The sequence below is a fragment of the Canis lupus genome, chromosome 26, assembly GCF_048164855.1.
Source record: "Canis lupus baileyi chromosome 26, mCanLup2.hap1, whole genome shotgun sequence".
Lineage (NCBI taxonomy): Eukaryota > Metazoa > Chordata > Mammalia > Carnivora > Canidae > Canis > Canis lupus.
The window spans coordinates 25,027,867-25,055,747 of record NC_132863.1 but is presented as its reverse complement, the minus strand read 5'-3'; the positions used below and the strand labels follow the sequence as shown (position 1 = coordinate 25,055,747).

General features: G+C 46.1%; 2 protein-coding genes and 1 non-coding gene across 4 annotated transcripts in view; all 3 read right to left on the bottom strand.

The window, feature by feature from the left end:
• Nucleotides 1–4,243, bottom strand: part of CHMP4B (charged multivesicular body protein 4B) — a 54,440-nt gene extending 50,197 nt beyond the window's left edge. Inside the window, exon 1 of the mRNA XM_072800630.1 lies at nt 3,927–4,243. Coding sequence (XP_072656731.1) covers nt 3,927–4,116 — 190 coding nt within the window. The 5' untranslated portion in view covers nt 4,117–4,243. The remainder of the gene's footprint in view (nt 1–3,926) is intronic.
• Nucleotides 4,244–14,713: 10,470 nt separating this feature from the next.
• Nucleotides 14,714–27,881, bottom strand: part of ZNF341 (zinc finger protein 341) — a 46,999-nt gene continuing 33,831 nt past the window's right edge. For both annotated transcript variants that reach the window (XM_072800627.1, XM_072800629.1), the window contains 5 exons: nt 26,970–27,066; nt 25,379–25,511; nt 20,845–20,956; nt 20,527–20,597; nt 14,714–18,670 (listed from right to left, as the gene is read on the bottom strand). In XM_072800627.1, coding sequence (XP_072656728.1) covers nt 18,141–18,670; nt 20,527–20,597; nt 20,845–20,956; nt 25,379–25,511; nt 26,970–27,066 — 943 coding nt within the window. In that variant the 3' untranslated portion in view covers nt 14,714–18,140. The remainder of the gene's footprint in view (nt 18,671–20,526; nt 20,598–20,844; nt 20,957–25,378; nt 25,512–26,969; nt 27,067–27,881) is intronic.
• Nucleotides 27,725–27,831, bottom strand: LOC140618888 (U6 spliceosomal RNA). The gene has a single exon (XR_012018887.1). It is a non-coding gene; the product is annotated as a U6 spliceosomal RNA (small nuclear RNA).

Sequence of the window (27,881 nt, the reverse complement as noted above, 5' to 3'; positions counted from 1 at the left end):
GGCTCAGTGGTTTAGCTCCTGCCTTCGGCCCAGGGCGTAATCCTGGAGACCCAGGATCGAGTCCCATGTCAGGCTCCCTGCATGGAGCCTGCTTCTCCCTCTGCCTGTGTCTCTGCCTCTCTCTCTCTGTGTCTATCATGAATAGACATGAATCTGTGTCTATCATGAATAAATGAATAAAATCTTAAAAAAAAGAAAGAAGAAAGAAAGAAAGAAAGAAAGAAAGAAAGAAAGAAAGAAAGAAAGAAAGAAAAGTCTGATATGTATTACTTCTCATCTAGTTTTCCATGCTTCTACTAGGCCCTTTGTTCCCACCTGAATAATTACAAGTCTCCTTATAATAATGATAATGGCAAGCATTTATTGATCACTTACCATATGGCAGGCACTGTGCTAAGAGCTTTGCATATATAACACAATTTAATCCAATAAGATTAGATACTAGCACCCCTATTCATGGAGGAGGAATATAAGGTACAGTAACCAGTCCAAGGCATCAGCTATTAAGTGATAAATCTATGGCTCAAATCATGTCTATGAGATTCTATCCTTATGTTTTTTTTTTTTTTAAGATTTTATTTATTTATTCATGAAAGACACAGAAAGAGAGAGAGAGAGAGGGAGAGAGAGAGGCAGAGACACAGGCAGAGGGAGAAGCAGGCTCCAGTCAGGGAGCCTGATGTGGGACTTGATCCCAGGACTCCAGGATCGCGCCCTGGGCTGAAGGCGGCACTAAACCGCTGAGCCACCCAGGGATCCCTATCCTTATGTTTTAATGGATTCCTGCCTCCAGCCCCTTCCTGATTGGTCTATACTTCCTTTTATGCTGCTACTGGTGTGTTCTTTGGAAATCCACACTGATCTGTCTCTTCTCCTTCAAGACAGCCAGTGGCTCCTCAGCATCTCCAGGCTGAGGTCTGGCTACATGCCACTCCGCCGCAGCATTATTTCTCTGCTGTCTCACCCCCCCCCCCCCAACTCTCACTGCTCCCCAAACTCCTTGCTGACCCATTTCACACCTCCCTCCTCTGTGAAGCGTCCCTTGCCCTTTCACTCTCAGACAGAAACCTCCTCCTATTGCAGCCTCAGACCAAAGTATGCTCATTTCAGCACTGACTGGTATGTTCCCCTCCCCCCACTCCTACTCCTCCGTTTCCTCTTTCTCTCTCACACACACACATAAACACAAAAACTACAACAAAAACACACCCACTACCAATCCTGAGTTCCTGGAAGGCAGGCACATAGTATTTTCATCTGATTGTTCAGATCCTGCCACAGTAGCATGTCAATAAGTGACTAAGTGAATGGTATGTGGTGGTGTTAATACCTCACAGCACTATCCCAATAAGCAGGTAAGACCTATCCCCCCGGGAGATGCTAAAAAGAAGGGAGGGCAAATATATAGCAGCTCCTCCCAGGCAAACTCAAGAAGATGGACTGCTTTCAGCAAAATTATTACAACTGAGATTGGTCCTCCACAGTCTGCTGGTACCCTCTCTCCAAGCCTCTTGAAAGCAAATCCAATCACCTCTAAAACTGCGAAAAGCTCCAGACCAACAGACCTCAGAAGAATTGCCCTCTCAGAAGGGAGATGAGGTTAAGTGATAACCTCCTCCTCCACCACATTGCAATGGGCAAAGCATTCCAAAATGCAGACTGGTAAAAACAATGACTCTAATGAACAATAGAGGACCCTGACAGAGGGAGAGTCATCAGAGAAAAAAAGCAGAGGCAGCAAAATCTAACCCTACTTTCTATTTCCAGGGCTATCTATAACTGGAGTCCAGGCCACAAACGGATGACGGCAACTACCTCATGTCTCCTTGCTCCCACTCTCATCCCACACCTGTCTACTTCCCAAAGAGCAGCCAGATGGTGTTTTTAAATCTCTATCAATGGGGTGCCTGGGTGGCTCAGTGGTTGAGTGTCTGCCTTTGGCTCAGGTCGTGATCCTGGGGTCCTGGGATCAAGTCCCATGTTGGCTCCTCACAGGAAGCCTGCTTCTTCTCCCTCTGTTGAGTCTTGCATTGAGCTCCCCACAGGGAGCCTGCTTCTCCCTCTACCTATGTCTCTGCCTCTCTCTCTCTGTCTCTCATGAATAAATAAATAAATAAGATCTTTAAAAAAAATAAAAATTACAACAAAAAATAAAAAAAAAATTAAAAATAAATCTCTATCAATGATAAGGACACACTCCTGGATAACACCCTCCAACATCTTTCTACCCACTTGAAATAAAATCCAAACTCTACCAAGAAGTCCAAGGTCTACTCCCTACCCTCCTATTTCCTACCACTCTCCCCTTCAATTGCTACATTCCAGACACAGAGGTCTTCTGTTTCTTAAAACAGGCCAACCTCCGGGCCTTTTCCTATGCTGTTTTCCCTTGCATGGAAGGCTCCTCCTCTAGATTTTTACAGAGCTGATTCCTTCTCAAGGGTCAGTTCAAATTTGACTTTTTTTTAAAAGAGGCCTTCCCTGACCACTCTAAGTGGCACCCCTTCACCCACTCTATCATTCCCTACCAGATCATCTTTTTTTAAACACCCACCACCACCAGACAATATTTTCCTCATCTATTTTCCTGTTTCTGTCTTCTCTCTCATTAAGGTGGAAGCTATGCTTTGCCCATCCTGTCACTATGCAGCAAGCGCTCAAAAAAAAAAAAAAAAATGTCCAGAGTATTTGTTGACTATTATTAAAGAAGCATCCTCAGGATGAGCTACTTTGCTCTTCTGTTAGAATGAAGAAAATATCTATTTAGCCTCTACTAGGTGCTGGGCACTGTAAATGCAAGATCTTCTTCCTTCTAGAGAGGTAAAATAACCAGCTCAAGGTCACGTGGCTAATGACTAGCAGGAACTTAAATACTTGTTTGTGCAGCTCCTCAACCCCTCTCACCTTTGCCTCCCTCTGTGAGGGGAGGCGCTGTCACTCTATGGTTCACTCTTATATTGCCATAACAACAAAAAGAGCAAATATTTCCAAACTGCCTTACAGTTACTAAAGCATTGTCACATTCACTCTAAGTAAAATACATAGCATTTGCCCAGAAAGCTATACAGCAACAGGAAGTATATTAAGCATGCCTCAAGGTTCACTCTCCCTACCCTGACCCCCAGCAGTGGGAACTGGGAAGGAGTCGCTGCCAATGGAGGGATGGAGTCCCTATTTCTGGTTCAGAGGGATGGGGAAGCAGTGAGTCACCCGTGAAGGCTTATGCTCCCAGAAACTCTGATAAGACCTAGTCATGAGGCAACAAGCAGTGAATCACAGATCTGGAAGGCACTTGCTGATGGTGGGGGGGGGCGGGGGGAGGTCTCAGAGGGAAAGCAACTTGTTCAAGTTCACTCAGCAAGTAAACAGAGACAGTAAACTGGGGTCTCCTCTCCCCCAGTCCCCTTTTCTCTCAAGAAGGCTTCTCAAGGAGAATTCTCAGTCAGGAGGACGGGGACAGGGCTGGGGCAGCTCCTGGATTCCACAGATGGGTCAGGAGAAGGCAGGGGTAGGACACGGAAGGACACACGAGTTAGGATGGGGGGCAGAAATGGGCCAATAAGAAAAGGACGGCAGTTTCCCGAAGGTGGGTGAGGGCAGGCCTGAGAGAGGGGAAGGCGGAAGGGAACGGACTACGGGGAGGACGGGGGGAAGCAGTGAAACCAGGGTCGGAAGGGGCCTGGCAGAGTGGGGAGGGCACAGGGGAGAAGGCAGGAATGAGTCTGATGGTGGAGGAGTCCGAGGCCCCGGAAGATACTCAAGAAAGCTAGACGGGGAGGAGTCCAGAAAGGCCTCGAGGGGAGTCTGACCGGGGAGAGTTCCAGGGTCGGGGCAGACCCTGGGGTGTGTCTGACGGAGGTGGAGTCCGGGCCCTGGGGAGCCCGAGGGGAGCCTGAGGAGAGTCTGAGGGGACTGGGCCGACTCACCGCGCTTGTTTTTGGTGCCGTGCTTCTTGGCAGCGGTCAGCTCCTGCTCGATCTTGGTCTCCAGGAATTCCTGTTTTTTACTTAGCATCTCCTCCGTGTCCCGCAGCCGCTGGATGGCATCTTGAGGGGTCGGACCGCCCTTGCCGGCCTTACCCCCTCCTGCCCCGAACAGTTTCCCGAACACCGACATGGTTGCTGCTCGCCGCGCCGGCCTGCGCCGCCCGCTCCGGCTCGGCTCGGCTTGGCTCCAGCGCCCGCTCCGGGTCCCGCCGCTCCCTGCCGCCGCAGGCCTCTCCGCCGCCTCCGCCCCGCAGCTGGGCCCGGCCGCGCCGCCTCCCACAGGCCCCCACGCCCGGCCCGGCCGGCGTCAGAGCAACACGCCGCTGACTACAACTCCCGGAGGGCAACGCGCCGACCGTGCCTCAAATCTAATGGAAGGAACCGCACTGCACGCCGGGAGACTATAGTCTTCCGGCTTGAGGCGCTCAGTGGCGCGTCTTTTTGGTCTAGCTAGAGTCAAAGGGCGAGGTGGCATTCTGGGAAATGTAGTCTCCGTGGAACCCGTTCTGTAGAGGTAACGGAGGCAGAGAAATAACAGTATTTTTAAAAACATAAATTATCGTTATGCACTTTATGTGATCCACGCACTGTGCAACGTGCTTTACACGCATTATCCCATCTAATTCTCACAACCCTATGAACCTATAAGCCTATAATACTGTTCCTATTTTGTAGGTGAGTAACCAAGACTCAGAAACTCAGGACCGATTAGTTTTATTGACTAGTCTTTGCATATTTTGTTCCCTCTACCTTGAATGCCTTTTACTCTTTATTCGCCTATCAGGTTCTTCGAAACGTAGAAGTAGTAGTGCCTTGGCACTAGAGTTAGATTGCGAGGGTTCAAAACGCACCTTGATGAATTACTTGGCCAAGTTACTTTCCCTACTCTGTCTGCCTCCCTGTCGGAAACTGTAACTGGAGATGATAATAACAAGACCACCTCCAAGCTTACCCGAGACAGATAAAGTGCTTACTGAGCATGGCCTAGCACTATAGGTGTTCAAAAATTTATTCCTTATTCTTGGTCATCATCATACAGCATAATAATTAAACCAGGAGGAGGCCCAGAAACTTTCAAAAGTAGTAGAAGCATTGAAGAACTTTTGCCCCTGCATTTTGCAGACCCCTGTAGTTGTGGGGCCACATTTTATTGTTTTCCCTTGTCCTTTGGTGTCAGGAATCACTTCTCCATCCATTAGCACTGAGGCAGCCTCTAGTAGCCAATACTTGGCCCAAGGCCACCATTCTAATTTCCTGCTTCCAATCTTTTATTTGGAAACCTTGTTACTTGTCACTTAGCCTTGTATGAAAGCAAAGAGTAAACCATTTCTGAGTGAGGGTCTGAAGTACTCTCCAATGATGAAAAATAAAGTTTCTCAAAGTCCTTTTTTATTCCCTCCTGGACCTTCCAAATATGTGAAGTTGCTTGAGAACAGAGTTTCAAATAAATGAGAGGCATGTTTTTTATCTACAGATGTTGTTCTTATTGTAATCAGCAACAATCCCAGTCTATATATACAGGAAACCATATCCAGAGGATGGGAGAGTTTATTTCACCCAACTTTCCAGGTTGGAAGAAATTTTTTTCAAATGTGACAGACATGCCAGAACTGTCAAGACGTGCAACAGAAGTCACATTTGTGCTTGTTTTGTAACTGAGGTATTGCAATGTTTTTACCAAAATGAAAAATATAAATAAGGAGGCTTCAATCAAGCCACCTCATGGGTATAGCAACTCCTCCACATCTAAGCAATCTACCTCCTCCCCTCTTATTTAAGTCATGCTGTAATCAGACATACAAGTAGCAAAGGATTTGCTGGGTTTGAGCCATGACTCAAAGAATATATGAACAGGAGACACTATAGGCCTTACCACTACCAGTCTTATACTGCTGTGGGATAAAATGAGGATGACAGCAGAATCCTTCATGTCATAATGTTGGGAGCTCAGAAAAACATCTTAGGATATGATAACAGAACATTTAAATTTAATCTTGAGTACCAACCCCAATTTACTGGCGTAGGCTATTCAGACTGCTGGACTGAGAAGAATTTTGAGGCTGCATCAGGACTCCCTGAAAAATGTGCTGAGATCTATTTATGATGTCTGTCTGGAGTGTGAGATAGGAAGTAGTGATACAAGGGCAAAGTAGCTGCCATCCTGGCTGAGAACCGAATTGCTGTGATAGAAATTTATATGGTGGGCTGATTCAACACAGGAAAGACTTGAGTTTCCCTAGACTTCATTTTTCTGTTCTCTGGGGCAAACGTGCAGCCTTTTCAAGCCATGACTGAGTAGCATTAAAAATTATGTGAAAATAATGACCTATCATTACATGCAACAACTTGGATGATTTGCAGATACTATGCTGAGTGAAAGAATAAAAAACAAGCCTGTATAATTCCATTTACACAGAGGTATTGCAATGGCTTTGCAATTGGGCTAAAACAGGCAAAACTAATCTATGGTGATAGGTGTTAGAATAGTGGTTACCAGGGTGCCTTACTGGCTCAGTTGGAAGAACATGTGACTCTTGATCTCAGAGTTGTGAGTTTGAGCCCCATGTTGGGTGTAGAGATTACTTAAATAAATAAACATTAAAAGAAAGAATGGTGGTTATCTTCAGGGGTGGTATAGAGCAAGCAGAATGATCTTTATGGGGTGCTGGACAGGTTCTATACCAAGATCTAGTGGTATTCATGTGGGTGTATACAAATTTACCTGTCTTCATAATTGAGGTCACTGCCCTTTATATACCTTATGTACTTTACTAAATATGTTATATTGCAATTTAAAAAATTTCTCTGGTAAAAACAGCAACAGAAGCATACAGTTTTATTTTGCTTGCCAAGTAATTTCGCATATAAAATCTCATCTTGGGACGCCTTGGTGGCTTAGCGGTTGGGTGGTTGCCTTCAGCTCAGGTCGTGATCTCAGGATCCAGGATCAGGTCCTGCATTGGGCTCCTGCAGGGAGCCTGCTTCTCCCTCTGAACAAAACTTCCAGAGTGTCTCTGCCCCTCTCTCTCTTTGTCTCATGAATAAATAAATAAATCTTTAAAAAATAAAATAAAATATCATCTTATCTCCAACCACCAAAGCCCTAAGAAATAAGCATTACTATACCATCTTCATCTTACTGTTGAAGAAACAGAGGCCCAGAAAATAGAAGTTGCCCAAGGTCACATGGTTAAAGACACTCAACCATATATTTATTTGTAACCTTCCTTAAAAATGTCACGTCAAGGGGTGCCTGGGTGGCTCAGTCAGTTAGATGTCTGCCTTCAGCTGAGGTCATGATTCCGGGGTCCTCAGATTGAACCTGGCATTGGGCTCCCTGCTCAGCAGGGAGCCTGCTTCTCCCTCTCCCTCTACCTGCTGCTCCCACTGCTTGTGCTCTCTCTCTCAAATAAATAATATCTTTAAAAAAAAATCAAGTCAAGAAAAGCTGAGTTAATAAAACCTATTACAATATAACCTATTAGAATAGGTTTTAAATTATGAATAATAGAAATTATTTTGAGACTTGGTCTTATATAATTATACCAAATCCAATAGAGGATTTGCTGATTTTTAACTGTAAAAAACAAGTAAAGTACATCCAACACCCCTTCCTGATAAAAACACTTAGCAAATTAGGAATAGAAAAGAACTGCTCAATCTGATAAAGAACATCTATGAAAAAACTCACAGCTAACATCACACTTAATGGTGAAAGACTGAGCTTTCCCTCTAGAATCAGGAACAAAACAAGGAAGGCTGCTCTCACACTATTTGAAATTGAGCCAGAGGTTCTAGCCAGGGCAATTAAGTGAGAAAAATAAATAAAAGGCATCCAGATCAAAAAAGAAGTAAAACTATTTCTATTTGCAGATGACATGATGTTCCACATTAAAAAAAAAACCTAAAAGAGGGATGCCTGGGTGGCTCAGTGGTTGAGTGTCTGCCTTCAGCTCGGGGCTTGATCCCGGAGTTCTGTGATTGAGTCTCACATGGGGCTTCCTGCATGGAGCCTGCTTCTCCCTATGCCTATGTCTCTGCCTCTCTCTCATGAATAAATAAATAAAATTAAACAAAACTATTAGAACTAAAAACGAATTTGGCAAAGTTGCAGGATACAAGATCAACACACAAAAATCAGTTGTATATTTGGGGTGCCTGGGTGGCTCAGTCAATTAGGCATTCAACTCTTGATTTCAGCTTAGTTCACGATTAGCCCATGCAGGGCTTGTTGGGGATTACATAGGTTTAGGATTCTCTCTCTCCCTCTGCCCCTCCCCTCTCTCCCCACTCATGCTCTCTCTCTCTCTCCCTCTCTCCAAAAAAGCGGGGGGCGGGGTGCCAAGGTGGCTCAGTTGGTTAAGTGTCTGCCTTTGGCTGGGGTCATGATCCCAGGGTCCTGGCATTGAGTCCCTTTTCAGGCTCCCTGCTCAGTGGGGAGTCTGCTTTTCCCTCTTCCTCTGGCCCTCCCCTGTGCTTGTTCTCTCTTTCTCTAATAAATAAGTAAAAATCTTAAAAAAAAAAAAAGGAGGTCGCCTGGGTGGCACAATTGGTTAAGCATAGGACCCTTGGTTTTGGCTTAGGTCCTGCTCTCAGGGTGCTGGGATAAAGCCCTGCATTGGGCTCCAGAAGTCTACTCAAGTTTCTCTGTCCCCTTCTCTCTGCCTCCTCCCATGCTTTCTCTCTCTCTCTCTCAAAAATATATAAATCTTCAGAAAAAAATCAGTTGTATTTCTATACATTAGCAGAGAATAATCTGAAAATGAGATTAAAAAAAACAATTCCAGGGATCCCTGGGTGGCTCAGCGGTTTGGCGCCTACCTTGGGCCCAGGGCCTGATCCTGGAGACCAGGGATCAAGTCCCATGTCAGGCTCCCTGCATGGCGCCTGCTTCTCCCTCTGCCTGTGTCTCTGCCTCTGTGTGTGTGTGTGTGTCTCTCATGAATAAATAAATAAAATCTTTTAAAAAAAACAAAACAATTCCATTTACAATAACATCAAGAAGAATAAACGTAGGAAAAAATTTAATCAAGGAAATGCATGTCTTTTTTTTTTTTAAACATTCTATTTATTTGAGAGAGAGAGTGCACAAGAGAGGGGGAGGGGCAAAGGGAGAGGGAGACCCAGACTTCCCACTGAGCAGGGAGTCCCCCACACACATACACACACCCTGCCCAGGCAAGATTCCAGGCCCTGGGATCATAACCTGAGCCAAAGGCAGATGCTTAACTGACTGAGCCACCCAGGTGTCTCAGGAAATGCAAGCCTTGTACAAAAATTGACTAAAAATGGATCAAAGATCTAAATGTAAGAGCTGGGGATCCCTGGGTGGCGCAGCGGTTTGGCGCGCCTGCCTTTGGCCCAGGGCGCGATCCTGGAGACCCGGGATCGAATCCCACATCGGTCTCCCGGTGCATGGAGCCTGCTTCTCCCTCTGCCTATGTCTCTGCCTCTCTCTCTCTCTCTCTGTGTGACTATCATAAATAAATAAAAAAATTAAAAAATAAATAAATAAAATAAATGTAAGAGCTAAAACTATAAAACTCTTAGAAGGAAATGTAGGTGGAAATCTTTGTGACCTTTGATAAGTGACAGTTTCTTAGGTATGACACCAAAAGTATAAGCAACAAAAGAAAAAAATAGATACACTGAACTTCATCAAAATTAAAAACTCGGGATCCCTGGGTGGCTCAGCAGTTTAGTGCCTGCCTTCAGCCCAGGGCGTGATCCTGGAGTCCTGGGATGGAGTCCCGCATCAGGCTCCCTGGCTGCTGGGAGCCTGCTTCTCCCTCTGCCTGTCTCTGCCTCTCTCTCTCTCTGTGTGTCTCTCATGAATAAATAAATAAAAATCTTAAAAAAAATTAAAAACTCTGTACGTCAAAGTATACCATCAAGAAAGTAAAAAGACAACCCATGAAATAGGTGAAAATACTGACAAATTCTATATCTGACAGTTAATACCCAGAATACATACATATATATATGTGTGTGTTTAAAACCTTCTTACAACTCAAAAAACAAAGACAAACAACCCAATTAAAGAGCACTGAATTGTACATCTTAAAATAGTTAAAATGGTTAATTTTGTTATGTGAATTTTATTTCCAAAAAATGTGTGTTGAAGGGCAGCCCCAATGACCCAGCGGTTTGGTGCCACCTTCAGCCCGGGGTATGATCCTGGGGACCGGGGATAGAGTCATGTCAGGCTCCCTGCATGGAGCCTGCTTCTCCCTCTGCCTGTGTCTCTGCCTCTGTGTGTGTGTGTGTGTGTGTGTGTGTGTGTGTCTGTCATGAATAAATAAATAAATAATCTTTTAAAAAAAAAGTGCAGGGATCCCTGGGTGGCGCAGCGGTTTGGCGCCTGCCTTTGGTCCAGGGCATGATCCTGGAGACCCAAGATCCAATCCCACGTCAGGTTCCCGGTGCATGGAGCCTGCTTCTCCCTCTGCCTATGTCTCTGCCTCTCTCTCTCTCTCTCTCCCTGTGTGACTATCATAAATAAATAAAAATTTTAAAAAAGTGTGAAGTAATGAGAAGAAAACACATTGTGATGCCCACCACACAAACCTAGATTAGAATTGAGTCTCTGCCATTCAACCATGTGGCAAGGTGTTCTTTCTGACTCAGTCTTCCCAACTGTGAGAGACACTATCCTCTTTACCAGGCCGTTCTGAGGATTCAATAAGAACATAGGTAAAGGGCCAGGCACAGGATTTGCGTCCAATAAATATGTATAAAATAAATAAACAATGATAGTAACAACAAGAAGAATAATAACTACTGACATCTATGGGCCCTCCCTCCGAGTCAGATGTCTTACAAATATTTCATTAATTATCTGATGATAGCCCTATGAAGTAGGTACACATCACAGCTGAGGAAACAGAAGTTTAGAGAGGTTGAATAATTTGCTCAGTCACCCCATTATTAAATGATGTGGTTGGTATTTGAACCCCCCCCAGCAAATGATAGAAAAATATATATTTTTAAATTTTATTTATTATTTGACAGAGAGCAAGAGAGCACAAGCAAGGGGAGCAGCACAGGGAGAGGGAGAATCAGCCCAACCAACTGAGCCACCCAGGTGCCCCTAGAAAATCTTTATTGAGTACTTCATGCTACACAAGACAGTGAGCTGAGCATTTAAGATCTATCACCTCAGGATCCCTGGGTGGTGCAGCGGTTTGGCGCCTGCCTTTGGCCCAGGGCGCGATCCTGGAGACCCGGGATCGAATCCCACATCGGGCTCCCGGTGCATGGAGCCTGCTTCTCCCTCTGCCTGTGTCTCTGCGCCCCTCTCTCTCTCTCTGTGACTATCATAAAAATTAAAAAAAAAATCTATCACCTCATTTAGCCAGCACAACTGCATGAGGTAGGCATTATTATTGCCCCATTTTATATATCAGGTACTGGAGAAACAGAGAAGTTGAACAGCTTGCCCAAGGCCACACGGCTTGTAGAGGCAAAGTTGAGATTCTTTTTTTTTTTTCTTCAAAGTTGAGATTCTTAAAAAAAAAAAAAAAAAAAAAAAAAGTTGAGATTCTTAATGTAAAATTAAGTGTAGCATAATCTCTATGCTACACTGCCTTCACCCAAATGAATGAATGGATAGATATGCACTATTAAATACAAATAAATGAAGTGTTAGGAGTCTGGGAGAAGATATGACCTCCCTGGGGAATAGGGCAAAGTTAGCAGTACGAGTAGGAGAGACCCAGCAGAACCTGAGAGAGACCAAGTGGGGAGTAGGAGGAGATTGTGCACTGGAGAGGCCCTTGCACTTGAGTTAATGGTGGCTTACAAGGCCTGCCTATTCCATACCTATTCACCTCAGCATGTGTAGGCTATGCAACAGGAACTGTGCCTGAGAGGGTCAAATGTTTCTTTCTTAGTAAGGCTTTTCAGGTCACCCCATATCATGCTGCAACCTGCACCCCACCCAACCTTCATACTACTGTCCTTTTTTTTTTTTTTCTGCAGTACTCATTACCTTCTAAAATATAACTTGCTTATTTGTTGTTGATCTTCTGCTTCTTCCACAGAGGATCTCCACAGATCATTATTTGGTTTACAATGCCTCATCAATCCCCTGAACTATGCCCAGCATATAGTAGGCACTTGATAAATATTTTGTCAAATAGTAAATGAATGGGTTGAGATAGCAGTGACTTGAAGGGCAGGAGAACTGAGTTTGGATTTGGCCTTTTTAAAATAGACCTTGGACAAGACTTGTCCATTATTGGGCCTCATTTTATTCTCTGTGATTCTACAAAGGGCCCAAGGCCCTGAAATTGGGCCTCAGCCCCTCGCCTCAGGATTCTCTGCCCAACCTCACAGAGAGGTTCAGCCTCAACCCTGAGGTGGAATCTGCTCTATGAACCTACAGGACCTGAGAATCCATAGGAGTCCTCTGCTGACAGCCTTGGGGGTTGGGAGCACCTACAGCTGCCACCTCCACTCCAGCCTCTCCAAGGGAGACAAAACTGGTCCAACCAGTTCTCCTGGGCTGCACCAATACGTTACTGTGTCAACTGAGATTTCCAAGCCACTGCCTCTGTCATTTGTCCTAGATATTCTAAGCTTCTTAAAACAAAGGAAAATGGGGCTTTATGGGGCTTTAGGTTTGCTGTTTCTCAGCCTCCATGACAGATTCTTCCTGAAGGAAATTTACCCTTGGCCTCCATGGAATGGGAAAAGGGGATGGGTAAAGTGGGTCTTGTTCTCTCAAACTGCTGTTTTCAGTTCATTCAACGAATATTGACTGGCAATTCCTGAGCAGTTCTAGGCACTGTAAATGTATCAGTGAACAAAACAGAGAAAGGTCTTTGTCCTTGTGGACCTTTTGTTTTTAATGAGGGGAACAGACAATAAAGAAATGCCTAATAAAATGTCAAGGATGATGAATAAAAATGAAGGTAAAGGGATTAGAGTGATATGAAGGTGGGGTGGGGGGCCATTTTAAAGAGATTGGCCATGGAAGTCCTGAGGCGGTAACTTTCGGACAAAGGTAAATAGAGGGAGGGGGCCACTCATATGAAAATCTGAGGGAAGAGCATTCTAGACAGAGGGAATGGAAAGTACACAGGCCCTGAGGCAGCAAGTGGCCTACATGATGGAGGAGCAGCAAGAGGGCAGGTATGGCTGGAGTAGAATGAGAGAAGAAAAGATGAGGGCCATATCATATAGAACCTTGAAATCTATCAGGTAAACTTTAGATTTGACTCTGGGAGAGACTGGAAGCCACTAGAGAGTTTTAAAAAGAACATGGCATAATCTGATTGAAGCTTTAGAAAGATCCCTTGGGATGCTGTCAAGAGAATGGATCATGGTGGAGAGAGAAAGCAGGGAAAACAAAGAGAAGGCTGATGCAATCATCCATGCAAGAGAGGCTGGCAGCCTGGACAGGGCAACAATGGCTGGGGAGGTGAAAAGTGGTTGGAGCCTTGGAGAAGTGATTTAAAAAACAAACAAATCTTGGCTTATCAGACCTGGCGAGAGCTTTAGTGATCCTGAGACAAGGCAGGAATTTTGGAGTTGTCATTCCTGGGTCTGAAGCCCAGCTTGACACATTCTGGCTGAGAGAATTTGGGCAGGTTGCTACACCTCTCTGAACCTTGGTTTCCCCATTTATAAACTGGACATGATAACTTGCTTCCAAGGGTGTTTTGAGGACTCAGTGACATGTAAGTAAGACACAGAGCACAGGGTTTGACACTTAATAGACAGTAAAGTTAGTTATGACTCAACTTCTCACATTTATTGATAGAGAAACTGAGGCCGGCTAGCTTAGAGGCAGAGAAATGACAGTGGGAGGGTGAAAAGAAAGCAGTATTTACAGGGTTCCTCAAGTTGAACCTTAGGTCCAGACAGTAAGATGGTTGAGTAGGCAAGGAACATAAAAAATCATGTAATCCTCCCTGGCTATCTTGTTTTCCTACTCTCCAAAGACATGGGAAATTAGAAATATTTCTCTACTTGAAGATAAATCAACACAAGTATAGTAAGTATCAACTGATATTCAGCTGCAGTGTCAGGGAGACCTGAGAGAAGAACAGGAATCATGGCATCTGGAATGCATGCGCCCAGTGAAAGGGGCTGGCTAGCTCAGCTCCACCTGACTGCTGTTTCCCTATGCCAGACATCCTTATTTTCAACACAAGTCAGAATCCAGATTTTTATATGAAATCTCCCATTTTTAAAAAAGATTTTAATTTATTTATTCATGAAAGACACACACAGAGAAGCAGAGACACAGGCAGAGGGAGAAGCAGGCTCCATGCAGGGAGCCTGATGTGGGACTCGATCCTGGATCCCCAGGATCACATCCAGGGCTGAAGGCGGCGCCAAACTGCTGGGCCACTGGGGCTGCCCCTAAATCTCCCATTTTTTTAAAAAAACTTTATTTTTAAGCAATTTCTACACCCAATGTTGGGCTCAAACTTAGAAACCCAAAATCAAGAGTCATATGCTTCACTGAGTCAGCCAGACACTCCAAGTCTCCCCCCAATTTTTTTAAACATTTTTTTTTTTTTTTAAGTAGACTCTGCCCAGCATGGAGTGCAACACAGGGCTTGAACTCATGGCCCTGAGATCAAGGCTTGAGCTGAAAATAAGAGTCTGAAGCTTAACCAACTGAGCTACCCAGGTTCCCCCCCAATCTCCCCATTTTTAATTACATTGCTTCTGGAGTATAGGAACCCAGCAATTTTTTTATTCATAGAATGTAGTAAATTTTTATAATTTTTATTTTTATTTATTTTTATTTATTTATGATAGTCACAGAGAGAGAGAGAGGGAGGCAGAGACACAGGCAGAGGGAGAAGCAGGCTCCATGCACCGGGAGCCTGATGTGGGATTCGATCCCGGGTCTCCAGGATCACGCCCTGGGCCAAAGGCAGGCGCCAAACCGCTGCGCCACCCAGGGATCCCAGAATGTAGTAAATTTTTATATATTGATTTTGCTATTATTTCAGCATTCTTGCCATTATTTCACCCTTTCTGATCCTTATACTGTTTCTTTTTCTTGCCTTATTGCTTTGGCTAGGCCTCCAACACAATGTGGAATCATAGTAGCAGGCATCCTTTTCTTGTTCTTGACACAGAGGGAATACATCTCCCTTTTCACCAGGTTTTTAATTTCATTATTTTTAAATATTGGCTTTTTTTTTTCATTGTGAAATTAGATTTCATTGTGAAATCTAAACAAAGTCTATCTGTAGGCTGCATTCAACCCAATCCATTATCTCTGCTTTACCTGAATTCTCTCTGAATTGTGCTAACTTTATTGGGTAGGTACTATTATTCTCCCCCATCTGACATATGAGGATACTGAGGCTCAGAGAGGTGATGTGACTTGCCACAGCCACATACGTAGGAAGGGACAGAGCCAGATTCAAACCTAGCTCTACTTGATTTGAACATCTCTGTGGAACCCTGGATGCTCAGGATGGACCCTCTTTATATTTCATTCTCTCCAGCACCTTGGGGGTCCTATAGAGAGCTCTGGGGTCCTGGAGCAGCTCTGGTGTCAACTTTGAGTAACCCATGACCAAGGGCCTTCCCCCTTAAAAAAAAAAAAAGATTTTATTTATTTGGCAGGGGGGAGGGAGAGCACAAAGGATGAGAGTGAGAAGCAGACTCCTCACTGAGCAGAAAGCCTGAAGTAGAGCCCAATCTCAGGCCTCCAGGATCATAACCTGAGCTGAAGGCAGATGCCCAACCAACTGAGCCACCCAGGCACCCCCGCCTTCCCCTTTCTGGACCTCAGTCTTCCCATCTGCCAATCTAGGAGGGATGTAGTTATGGGAACCCAATGTGTGGTCCCAGCTTCTTCCCCTGCAGTCCAACTATGCATCTATCAAATATTAGACGCTGATATGCCCCTTGTTCTGTGGCCTAGCTCTGCCACTTACTGCTGTGTGACTTGGGGCTATTTAACCTCACTGTATCTTTGGCTTCATCTCAGCTATAAGATGGAATTAAAAGTGCTTCGGACATGCCAGGCATGGCATAAGTGCTAGTAAACACAAGCCTTATGATTATTGATAAATATACATGCATGTGTACACTGACAGGAAGAGACTGAAATATAACTTCAGTAGTTGTATTAGGATGGAGATACGGTTTTTAACATTTTCTTTAATGTCACAATTTTAAAAAATGTTTCATGCCTCCCATGACTCCTCCATTTTGAAGAGAATAAAGTCCAAATTCCTTAACCTAACATCCAAGGATACTTCTGATTCAACATCAACTTCTATTTCAATACAGCAAAGTGGCTAACAGTGCACGGAGGCAGGCCACCCCAGCTGGAATCCCAGCTCTGTGACTTACTAGCTGTGTGAGCTTGGGCAAGGAGCTTGGTTTCTCTGCGCCTCTGTGTTCTCATCTGCAAAATAAGGAAATTAACAATTCTCACCTGGTGGGGCTGAGGTGCTATGTGCAGTGTCCCTCGTGTGGAAGCTTGAAATATATTCATGATTATGATGATCTAACCACTATCCCCAAATCTCTTGTCATCCTGGTCCCTTCACCAGCCCCAGAACTGTCATACCTTGAAGGCTTGTCTCATGGCTTGCTCTCCCTGGCATGCCTTCCCCTATTTATCCATCCATCAAAATATTCCGTGTTAAGGACCAGCTCAAGTGTGACCTCCCCTGAAGAGATTTTCTGTCCTTACCAGTTCCTCCTCTGGCCTTGCAGGCTGGGTGCACTTACAGCTCTCACCCCCTCAGTGGTGTGCCATTTCCTCATTGGTCCTTCCTACTGCATTGTACCTTTCCTGAGGGGAAGTTGGACTTGCTCTGAGCTCCAGCCCAGAGCCCCAACACAGATATCTGAGGGATGTACCAGTCTTCAAGGAAACTCATCAAACTGAGTGCAAGAGCTGTGCTGCATCCCGTCCTGACCCTTCTGGAGCCTGTTTCCTCTCTTATCACTGAGGCAGTGTGGCTGTGAATGGAAATGAAGAAACACTGGCCAAGGCCCCTTTTCTCTTCTTTGTTTCCCAATAAGCCTGGTTTGCTTCTTCTCTGGACTAGCTGGGGAGTGGGGACAGAGCGCAGGTGGTGGGAGCAACTATGGATTCTGGAGGCCTGCCTGAGATGGACCTCTGGCTCTGATCAGAGTTTCTGATGCCAAACGGTTTGGGGCAAGACCCAGGATCTTGTATTTTCAGAAGTGAATATAAACCCCTTCCACAGCCATGTTCTTAAATAACCATTCTGGGAGCATCAAACTTCTCCATGGCTAATGGGGCAGCACAGCTGTGCACAAGGGGCCATAGGACCTCTCAGCTCCCCCAACACTTTGGAGGAGGGGGTGCTGCCACCTAGGGGCAAAGAAAGAAACTGCCAAGGCTCAAGCCTGAGCCATTGGACACACTTTGATACAAACATTTATTGAGCACTTTCCAAGTGCCAAGCACTATGCCAAGTTCTTTGCACATTTCATCATACTGGATCCCTATGACAGCCCTATGAGGTCAAAATTTCATAAGCCCCATTGTACAGATGAGAAACACAGGGTTCAGGGAGGTAAAGTGACATAACCAAGGTCACACAGCAAGTGAGTAGCAGATTTGAAGCCAAATCTGGCTGATAGCTGCACTCTAACCATGACACTTGAGTACCACCTAAATGTCTACATCACAGAGTCATCTGTAGATACCATGTGGAACCGTGTATGAAAAGATCCAGAAGATAAGGGCCCCACCCATTTCAGGCCTCCAGAAGAGCATCTTGACTAGAGGCCACACCAAGATAGCCCAGACGAAGGGCAGGTCAGACCATCCTGTCTTCTCTCTTAGGTGGGCTGACACCAGCCTGGACCAGCCAGACCCGGGACTGCTGGCTTGGCCAGCTCTCTTATCTCCAATGTCCCTACCTGGAAGCCATAGGCAGCCCTGCCTCACATTCCAGAATGCTGCAGGGCTATCCATCAGAATAGGAGCTACAGCAGGCTGGCCATAGGCCAGGGTTCACAAATTTTGGCCAATGGCTCACTTCCACTGGGAAGGATCTCTAGTCAGTCCCTGACTAGAAGGATTTTGGCCAATGGCTCACTTCCACTGGGAAGGATCTCTAGTCAGTCCCTGAGGCCTGGACCCAAAGGTGAGTGTTAGGCCAGGCTCGGGGAGCAAACACCAAGAGTCCATCACTCTGAGGCCTGGATGTAGACAGGCACAGCAAGCATGGCACATGGGCCCTCAGCCCCTGCCTGTAGCTCCGCTAGCGCCAGGTTGGAGCCTAGGCTCTCAGCATGCCCGGGCACTACCAGCTCAGGCTCGCCACCTACTGTGCCACCCACTACGATGGACAGCACTGCATCTGGCTCTGAGAAGGGCGGCTTGCCTGGGGCAGCCTCGGGCACTGGCCCAGCCCCCGTGTCCTTCAGCTCCTCCAGCCCCAGCGGGTCAGGCAGGGGGGTCACCACCTTGCGCCCACCACTGCTGCCGCTGCGGGGTGCTGCCCTCCTCCGGGAGGGCCGCCGGGCTTGCAGGTCCTTATCCTTTTGGGGGCCAAGGCGGCAGCGGTGATCCTTGAGGTATTTGTGTCGGGAAAAGCCCTTGGCACAGCCGGCGCAGCGGAACTTGTAGTTGCCCGTGTGAGCGCGCTGGTGCTCCGCGAGGTGGGCGCGGCGGCTGAAGGACTTGCTGCACAGGGCACACTTGTGGAGCTTCATGCCTGGAGCGAGGGGAAGTCAGTGAGAGGCACCCCGACCCCGTACTCTACCACCAAGCCTCTGCACTCGGAATAAAACCCAGTCTCTCAGCATGTCCTGTAAGCATGTGTGTGATCTGGGCTCTGCTCCTGCCAGTCTCATCTTCCCCTTCTCCCGGGCCATTCACTCCCAGACAGCCATACATGCTCTCCTTAGGCCACTAAGCTGGCTCCTGCCTCTGGGCCTTTGTACTTGCTGTTTCCCCTCTGCCTAGAATAGCGTGCTCAGCCCCAAAACCTTGGCTAACTTGCCAGGTCACCATTTTCTCTCCTCTCTGGTCTGTCTGCCTCACCCTTGCCCCTCAGACCATCCCCACAGGGCAGCCAGAGATGGCTTCATTAAATACACAAAGGATAGTGATATTCTTTGCTCTGAACCCTCCAGTGATTCTCCAAGTTTCCCACAAGGCCCTGTGCAGTCTGACCACCCCTTTCACCTTTCAGCCCCAATCCCTGCTGCCCCTCACTTGCTCTATGAGCTCTTCACCTCCCACTCACCCTTCTTTGTCTTAAACACACACACACACACACACACACACAAACATACACACGGTCTCTTTCCTGCCCCAAGGCTTTGCACTTGCTCCCTCCTTCTGGAAGCTATTTCCCAGCTCTTCTCGTCCCTCAGGACTGCACTCATGTTACCTCCTCCAGGAGGACCTCCCTGATACCCGCTTCATATCTTTCTCTGCCCCATCACTCTTTATTCTTGTCTTTGTACCCTGCACATTTCACTGTAACATACTTGTCTGTTGTTCATTTTCAATCTCTGCAACTAAGTGCTAAGCTTCTCCAGGGAGCCAGGGTAGGGCTCTGCCCATCTGATTCCCCCACATCACCCCCAGAGTCTGACATGTGATAGGTTCTCAATAGTCATTCACTGAATGAATCACTGGTGCCTCTACGTTTACCATGAAGTCAACTCCAGCCCACACTCACCCTGAGCCATGTTCCCCTCACCCTCCCTGGAATGAAGGCTCAGAGAGGGGCAGTAACTTGCATGAAGCAACATAGGAGGACAGTGGTAGTGCTAAGAATCAAAATCAGGCCCTCTATCTTCAAGTTCTCAACTCTAGTCTCCCAGTTTTGAAACTTTCTTTAGCCACTAAGTCCTTTCTATAAACCAATGGTTCTTAACCAGGGGCAATTTTTCCCCTCCAGGAGATGTTTGGCTTGTCTTCTGGAGACATCTGTGGTTATCCTAACTGTGGGGAAGATACCACTGACATCTAGAGGGTAGAGGCCAGATATATTGCTAAACATCCTACAATGCACAGGGCAGCCCCCATGACAGAGCATCTGATACTACCAAATATCAGGAGTGCCAAGAAACCATGTTCTAGACTGAATGGTATGTAGAAAGCCAGCCAAGCTGCTCTGGGGATACCACAGCACCCAAGGAAGTGCCATAGAGCCCCTGGGGAACTGAGGAGTGGGGTGGAGACCCTTGATCCACACACCAGCTGCCCTGCTCTGCTAAGGGTACCAACGAATGTTTCTGGCTATGTTTTGGACCCAGGTAGAATCTGATTTCCTTCCATGCCCAATCCATATCTTTATCACACTGGGCACCTCTCTGATTTACAGCTATCTGCCCTCAGGTCAGCTTCCCCCTGCGCAGCCTGGGGGACTATATCTGACTTCCCTCTGTAGGACCCTGAGGACCCTAACGCAGGCCTGGCTCATGGCTCACACAAGCAAAAGTCTGTTGGCTGGAATATACCAGGCAGTGATAATAAACTTCATGAGATGTGTCTTCTCTTTATAGGGGGCCTGCCCCAGGGATTCAGACTCTCCTGGTAGGTCCAGCAGTCACTTACCAGAGTGGGAGAGGATATGAGCCTTCAGCTTATCTGGCCGGTTGAACTCTTTACTGCAGCCTGTGTGTGTCCTAGAACCCAAAACCACTGGTCAGGGGGACCTCACCAGATTCAGACTCTCTGTGCTAGCCCTGGGCATGAGGGACTCCCTGTGTACCCTAAAGTCTAGGCAAGGAAGCAGGGTGGGGAGTGAGGTAGGCAGGCAAGGCTCACAATAGGAAGAAAGAAGAGGGGGGCCTTCAGAACCTCAGCCCTGACAATTTCCTATCCCACTGCTGGGTAAATCTTCCCCTCCCACTCATACCAATCTCTACTCACGAGAAGGGGCATTTGTATTTCTTGAATGGCTCATGGATCAACATGTGTCTCTTCAGTTTGTCCTTACGGTTGAACGCGGATTCGCACACTGAGCATTTGTAGGGCTTCTCACCTGCAGGAGGAGAAATAGATGGGGGTCCCATGAGATGGAGTCTGAATCTGGGGTACACTAGAGGATAACAGCCCCTCTAGGGAAGTGGCCTGGGAAAAAAACAGCCTCCCCCATTCCTCATGACTTTGTTTTTCCAAAGAGGAGAGGCGACTATTTCAGATAGGGCAGTTAGGAAAGGCCTTTCTGATGAGGCAAGAGGGGAGACCTGAGGTGGTAGGGGAGCGAGCCATAATGGAAATTAGAGTCAGGGTCCCAGGAAGAAGGAAGGATGGGAGTGTATGGTATGTCTGAAGAGCAGTGGGGAGGCCAGTGTGGTGGGAACACAATGGGGAAGGGAAAATGAGGCAGAAGGGGAGGTCAGCAAGACACAGCTGGGCCCAACAGGAAGGGTCTGGAAGGCCTAGGTTTATGAACAAGATGAGAAGCCAACAGATGGGCCCAGTGGGGCAGGGACTGACAGATCTGACTTAAGAGTGCCATGGGTGGGACACCTGGGTAGCTCAGTGTCTGTCTGCCTTTGGCTCAGGTTGTGATCCTGGGGTCCTAAGATCAAGCCCCACATCAGGCTCCCCATAGGGAGCCTGCTTCTCCCTCTGCCTATATCTCTGCCTCTCTCTGTGTGTCTCTCATGAATAAATAAATATAATCTTTAAAAAAAAAAAAAGTGCCACAGGCTCCCTCTAGCTGCATGCAGAGAACAGACTAGGGGTGGTGGGGGTGGAAGAGTGGGAAGTAGCTAAGTACAGATCATGTTAGGAAAGCAGAATCGGCAGCCTTTGCCAGTGGATTGACTGTGGGGTGTGAGCAGAAGCAGTCCAGGATGAATCTTAGGTGGGGCTGAGTGACGGGTGAATGGTTGTGGCACTTACTGAAATAGGGTCCACCATAGGGGAGCAGGGAATTACACCTTAATTAATGGAATCGTTGCAACAAACTATGCACTAAGAACTAGATGAGAAAACTGAAGGTCATATGGTCTGCACCTAGTGATTGGGGGAACTAAGATGCCCGCCTAGCAGTATGATGCAGAGTTCACCTGAGTTGCCCCATGTTGACTGCTCCAGAGCCTGGTGAGGACCAGGGCAGGGAGAAGGTCAGGTGTCACAACCTGTCCTGTGGATAAAGAGCTGCTGTGCTATTGCGCTGTTCTGATTTCCTGCCATTATTTCCTCCCTGTTCTCCCTCTGGAATGAATAAAGTACTTTTGAAAAAATGCCAACCCAGTGATTAAGGAAATTCTGGTCCTTAAAATGGAATGGTCTGCAGTCATTAAAAAGATTAGAGTCCATCTGTGTTTCCTGATCTGGAATGAGGCTCCTGGTCATACTGCTAGGGGGGAAAGAAAACTGTAGAACAGCTTAAGATAATCCCCTTTGTGTTAGAAAAAAGTACAATCCTCATACTCCAAAACAGCCCTAGCCACAGGTGTTTGTGTATACATGAAATTTGCAGGGAGAAAGTTGAGGGAGGGTACATACCAAACTGTCAGTAGTAAATAGGATTTGAAGGAGGAATTTAAAGCTTTACCTTATGTACTTCTATGCTGTTTCTGTTTTTTAAATAAGCATGTATTACTTTTGAATAATAATTCTTAAAACTATAGAGTAATTTGGTAGTATCTACCAATATTACTAATGCATGTACTTTTCCCCCTTATTATGGTAAAATATACATAAAATTTACATAAAATATACATAAAATTTACCATTTCAGTGTACATTTCAGTGGTATTAGGTACATTTTCTCTGTGGTTCAATCACTGCCACCGTCCATCTCAGAGCTATGTCATCATCCCAAATAGAAACTCAGTACTATACTGCATATATATTTTAACCTAGCATTTCCACTGCTAGGAATATACAACTACAGATATACTCCAAAAGCATGCCAAGGGGACCTATATAGCATTTTGGGTACAAACTATCAGCTGAAAAATAATCTAAGTATCCATCCATAGGAACTGGTTAAGTAAAAATTAGGAAATACAGAGGAATTCTCCACAGCTGAGAAAAAGAAGGTACTGCTAGGAGCATCTTTAAGGTATATTGATGAGTGAAGAAAAAGGTACATAACAGAGCAAATAACATATGTCCTCAATTGTGTAAAAGTAAGCAAGTGTGCTGTAGAGATATAAAATTAAACCAGAAAGACTCAGACTGGGGTGCCTGGGTGGCTCAGTTGCCTAAGTGGCTGCCCTTGCCTTGGGTCATGGTCCTGGGGTCCTAGGATCAGGCCCTGCGTTAGGCTTCCTGCTTAGCAAGGAGTCTGCTTCTTTCCCCCTTCTCTTCCCCCAGCTTATGCTCTCTCTCTTTCTCTCTCTCAAAGAAAGAAAGAAAGAAAGAAAGAAAGAAAGAAAGAAAGAAAGAAAGAAGAAAGAAAAAGAAAGAAAGAAAGAAAGAAAAAGAAAAAAAGAGAAAGAAAGAAAGAAAGAAAGAAAAAGAAAAAGAGAAAGAGAAAGAAAGACTGAGACTAGGATTACTAACAGCAGTTATCTTTGAAGAGGGGAGTCGGTATTTTTCAAACTGCAAGTCACAACCTGTTGGTGGCTATTTTATTTATTTATTTATTTAAAATTTATTTATTCATAGAGACAGAGAGAGAGGCAGAGACACAGGCAGAGGGAGAAGGCATCATACAGAGAGCCCGATGTGGGACTCGATCCAGGATCTCCACGATCATGCTCTGGGCTGCAGGCGGCGCTAAACCGCTGCACCACTGGGGCTGCCCCTTGGTGGCTATTTTAATAACTAAAATTGAACAGAATGGAAAATATTGTTTTATGAAATTTCTTTTTTTTTTAAACATTTATTTATTCATGATAGACACACACAGAGAGAGAGGCAGAGGCAGAGACAGGCAGAGGGAGAAGCAGGCTCCATGCAGGGAGCCTGACGTGGGACTCGATCCCAGGTCTCCAAGATCACTCCCTGGGCTGAAGGCGGCACGAAACTGCTGAGCCACCCAGGCTGCCCGTTTTATGAAATTTCTACTTAAATATATCCTCTGTATATAAATACGTTTCCTGGGTTGTAGTATAAAAAATATTTTTTACCATAGGTCATAATGAAAAAAACAAACAAACCAAAAAAAAAAAAAAAACATCAAGCATTTGGATTATACATCTGAGGTGAGGAGATGGGGTTATTTTTTTTTCATATTTGCTTTTATAATATCAAGGATTTTTTTTAAAGATTTTATTTATTTATTCACGAGAGACACAGAGAGAGAGAGAGGCAGAGACACAGGCAGAGGGAGAAGCAGGCTCCATGCAGGGAGCCTGATGTGGGACTTGACCCCAGGTCTCCAGGATCACACCCTGGGCTGAAGGTGGTGCTAAACCACTGAGCCACCGGGGCTGCCCTCAAAGATTTTCTACTCAGGTTTTTGCAATCTTTTTTTTTTTTTTAAAGATTCATTCATTCATTCATGAGAGATAGAGAGAGAGACAGAGAGGCCGGAGACATAGGCAGAGGGAGAAGCAGGCTCCTCGCAGCAGCCGGATGTGGGACCCGATCCTTGATCCCAGGATCATGACCCATGCCAAAGGCAGCTGCCCACCCGCTGAGCCACCCAGGCATCCCAGGTTTTTGCAATCTTTAGGTCCTTTTCAATGAAAAAAAAAAAAAAAAGATCTTTTAACTAATAATCTTTTTACTTATTTATTATTTATTTGACAGAGAGAGAGAGTGCACAAGCAGAGCGAGAGGTGAGAAGCAGGCTTCTCACTGAGCAGGGAATCCAATGTGGGGCTCAGTCCCAGGGTCCCAGGATCATGACCCAAGCCAAAGGCAGATGCTTAACCGACTGAAAAACCCAGGTACCCCTAATAATCTTTTCTTGTTTTAAAGATTTTATTTATTTATTTGAGAGCCAGCAAGCACACAGAGGGAGAAGCAGACTCCCTGCTGAGCAGAGAGCCTAATATGGGGCTCCACCCTGAGATCATGATCTGAGCCGAAGGCAGAGGCTTAACAGACTGGGCCACCCAGGCACCCTTTAACTAATAATCTTTTAAAGATTAAAAGAAAATAAAATGTTAATGTGTCTCAATGGGGGAACCAAGGAGATGGGGGTTCCGTCCAGGTGTGGGTGGGAATTGTGCAGTGAGAACAGCACCCCCACCCCTAAGGGCTCAGAATGATCTCAGTGGGCTGTTAGGGGGCAGGGCCAACAGTCCCCCCCACCCCCAGCCTCCAGAGATACATATCTACTCTAGCATCAGTAGGAACTCCTGTTCACTTGAGAGGGCAGTCTGGTAGGAGGCCAGAAAGGGGATTTGGAAGGGGGTGAAGAAAGAGTTGGGGAGGAATTGGATGGGGAGAAGAGGGCTGGCAAAGGCCAGAGCAGAGTGGGAAGGGGAATAGAGAGGGAGTTAGGGGAGAGTGTAGGCTGGGCAGGAGTTGATGGGGACAGGGAACCAACCTGAGTGGATGTGAGCATGCAGTTTGAGGTAGTGCTCCCGCCGGAAGAACTTCTTGCACACCTGGCACTTGAACCTGCCCCCACTTCCATGGGTGGGCAGATGCCGTCGCAGGTAGCGTTCACAAGGAAACACCTGTCAGAAGAGAGGAGTTGGTGTTAGATCTGATTCACTAGCCCTTACCATCTTCTGAGCTTAAGAGGTTTTTCCTTTCCCACACTTACAGAAACAATTTCCTTCCTGCCCAAAAGGGATCAGGGACCAGTGTCAGGCTGAGCCCTTAGAACCTCACGGCTCCTCACGGCTCCCCCTACTCACCCATAATGCATGCTCTGAGCTTCTGCTAGGCTTCTTCTTCTACCCAGGAGGCCTTTCTCTCTTAGCCTGACAAATTTCTACCTAGCCTTCAAGACCTAACTCGGGTGTCACTGCTTCTGGGAAGCCCTCTCTGACTCTCCAATGTCACATAAGGCAACACAGATTCTGCCCTTGAATGTTCATATACATGTTGTTCATTTATTTATTATTATTATTTTTTAAAGTAAACTCTACCCCCAATGTGCGGTTCAAACTCATGACCCCGAGATCAAGAGTCGCAAGTTCTACCACCTGAGCTGGCCAGGTGCTCCTGTTCATCTACGTTTATAAAGTCACCATCTGGGGCAGCCCGGGTGGCTCAACAGTTTAGTGCCGCCTTCAGCCCAGGGCCTGATCCTGGAGACCCGGGATCGAGTCCCACGTTGGGCTCCCTGCATGGAGCCTGCTTCTCCCTCTGCCTGTGTCTCTGCCCACCCACCCCCGATGAATAAATAAATAAATAATAAAATCTTAAAAAAAAAAAGTCACCATCTAACCCACTAAATTACAATCAGTTCCTAATATGAGATTTTTTTAAAGATTTTATTTATTAGAGATACAGAGAGAAAGAAAGAAAAAGAAAGAAAAAGAAAAAAAAGAAGGAAAGAAGAAAGAAAGAAAAAGAAAAAAAAGAAAAGAAAAGAAAAGAAAAGAAAAGAAAAGGAAAAAAGAAAAGAAAAGAAAAGAAAAGAAAAGAAAAGAAAAGAAAAGAAAAGAGAGGAAGAAGCACTGGTAGGGGGAACCTATTGATGAACAGAAAGCAATTAGAGTATGTGGACCTGATTCAAACAAAGAAACCTGACAAAAATTATGATGTTTCTGAGACAATTAGAAATTAGGACACTGCCTGGATATCTGATGATGTGAAAGGACAGGCTTCAGTGATGGCTTTCAGATTCACTGAAAAGAAGAACCAGTAACAAGATGGATAACATATCAGGAAGTTGGAGGCCACTGGAGATGCTGGGCCTGGGCTCAGGAGAGGCCTCACCCCACATCAGCACAGCCTGGCCTGGCCGGACCCAGCAGGGGCCCCAGGGTGGCCCTGTGTGCTATCTAGTGGCTCAGATGGGCCAGGCAGGGCTCTTACTCCTCAAAGGTGAAGTGTCGTCTCTGGAGACAAGCCCAGGCTTTGCTGCATGTACTGATGCAGGAGGGGAGGAGACATGAGGTGTTTGCTCTACCATCTCCCACCCCCTATTGTTGCCCCAGCCCAGAAAGGACAGTGGTACCCACCTTCTGGCAGTGTGGGCAGGGGAAGTTGTGAGTTGCTGTCTGCAGGTGGTGCTCCAGGGCCTCGGGGGTAGAGTATTTGTTGACACATTTGACACACCTACATGGGAAGGAGCAAGAGAGGAGACAGAGCAGTGTGTGGAGACTGGACTGGCCCAGGAACCAGCCATTCTCCCCCAGGGCCAACACTGAGAAGCAAAATTCTACATTTAATTAATTCATTCTTTTTTTTTTTTTAAAGATTTTATTTATTCATCCATGAGAGACACACACACACACAGAGAGGCAGAGATACAGACAGAGGGAGAAGCAGGCCCCATGCAGGAAGCCTGATGTGGGACTCGATCCTGGGTCTCCAGGATCAGGCCATGGGCTGAAGGTGGCGCTAAACCACAGAGCCACCTGGGCTGCCCCCGCCCCCCCTTTTTTTTTTAAGATTTTATTTATTTATTTGAGAGACAGAGTGCGCACAAGCCAAGGAATATGCAGAGGAAGAGGGAGAAGCAGACTCCCTGCCAGGTAGGGAGCTGGACAGGGGCTCCATCCCAGGACTGTGACCTGAGCCAAAGGCAGACACTTAACCAAATGAGCCATCCAGGCACCCCCATTCTTTTCCTTTTTTTAAAAAAAAATTTTAAGTAGGCTCCACACCCAATGTGGAGCTTGAACTTATGACCCTGAGATAAAAAGTCACATGCTCTACTGACTGAGCCAGCCAGGAGCCCCAGAGGGAGTCTTTATTTTTATTTTGTTTTATTTTTTCTATGGAATGCTTCACGAATTTGCATGTCATCCTTGTGCAGGGGCCACGCTAATCTTCTCTGTATCGTTCTAATTTTAGTATATGTGCTGCCGAAGCAAGCACCAGAGGGAGTCTTTAAAAAATGAAAATTAAAAAAAGAAAAAAAATCAGAC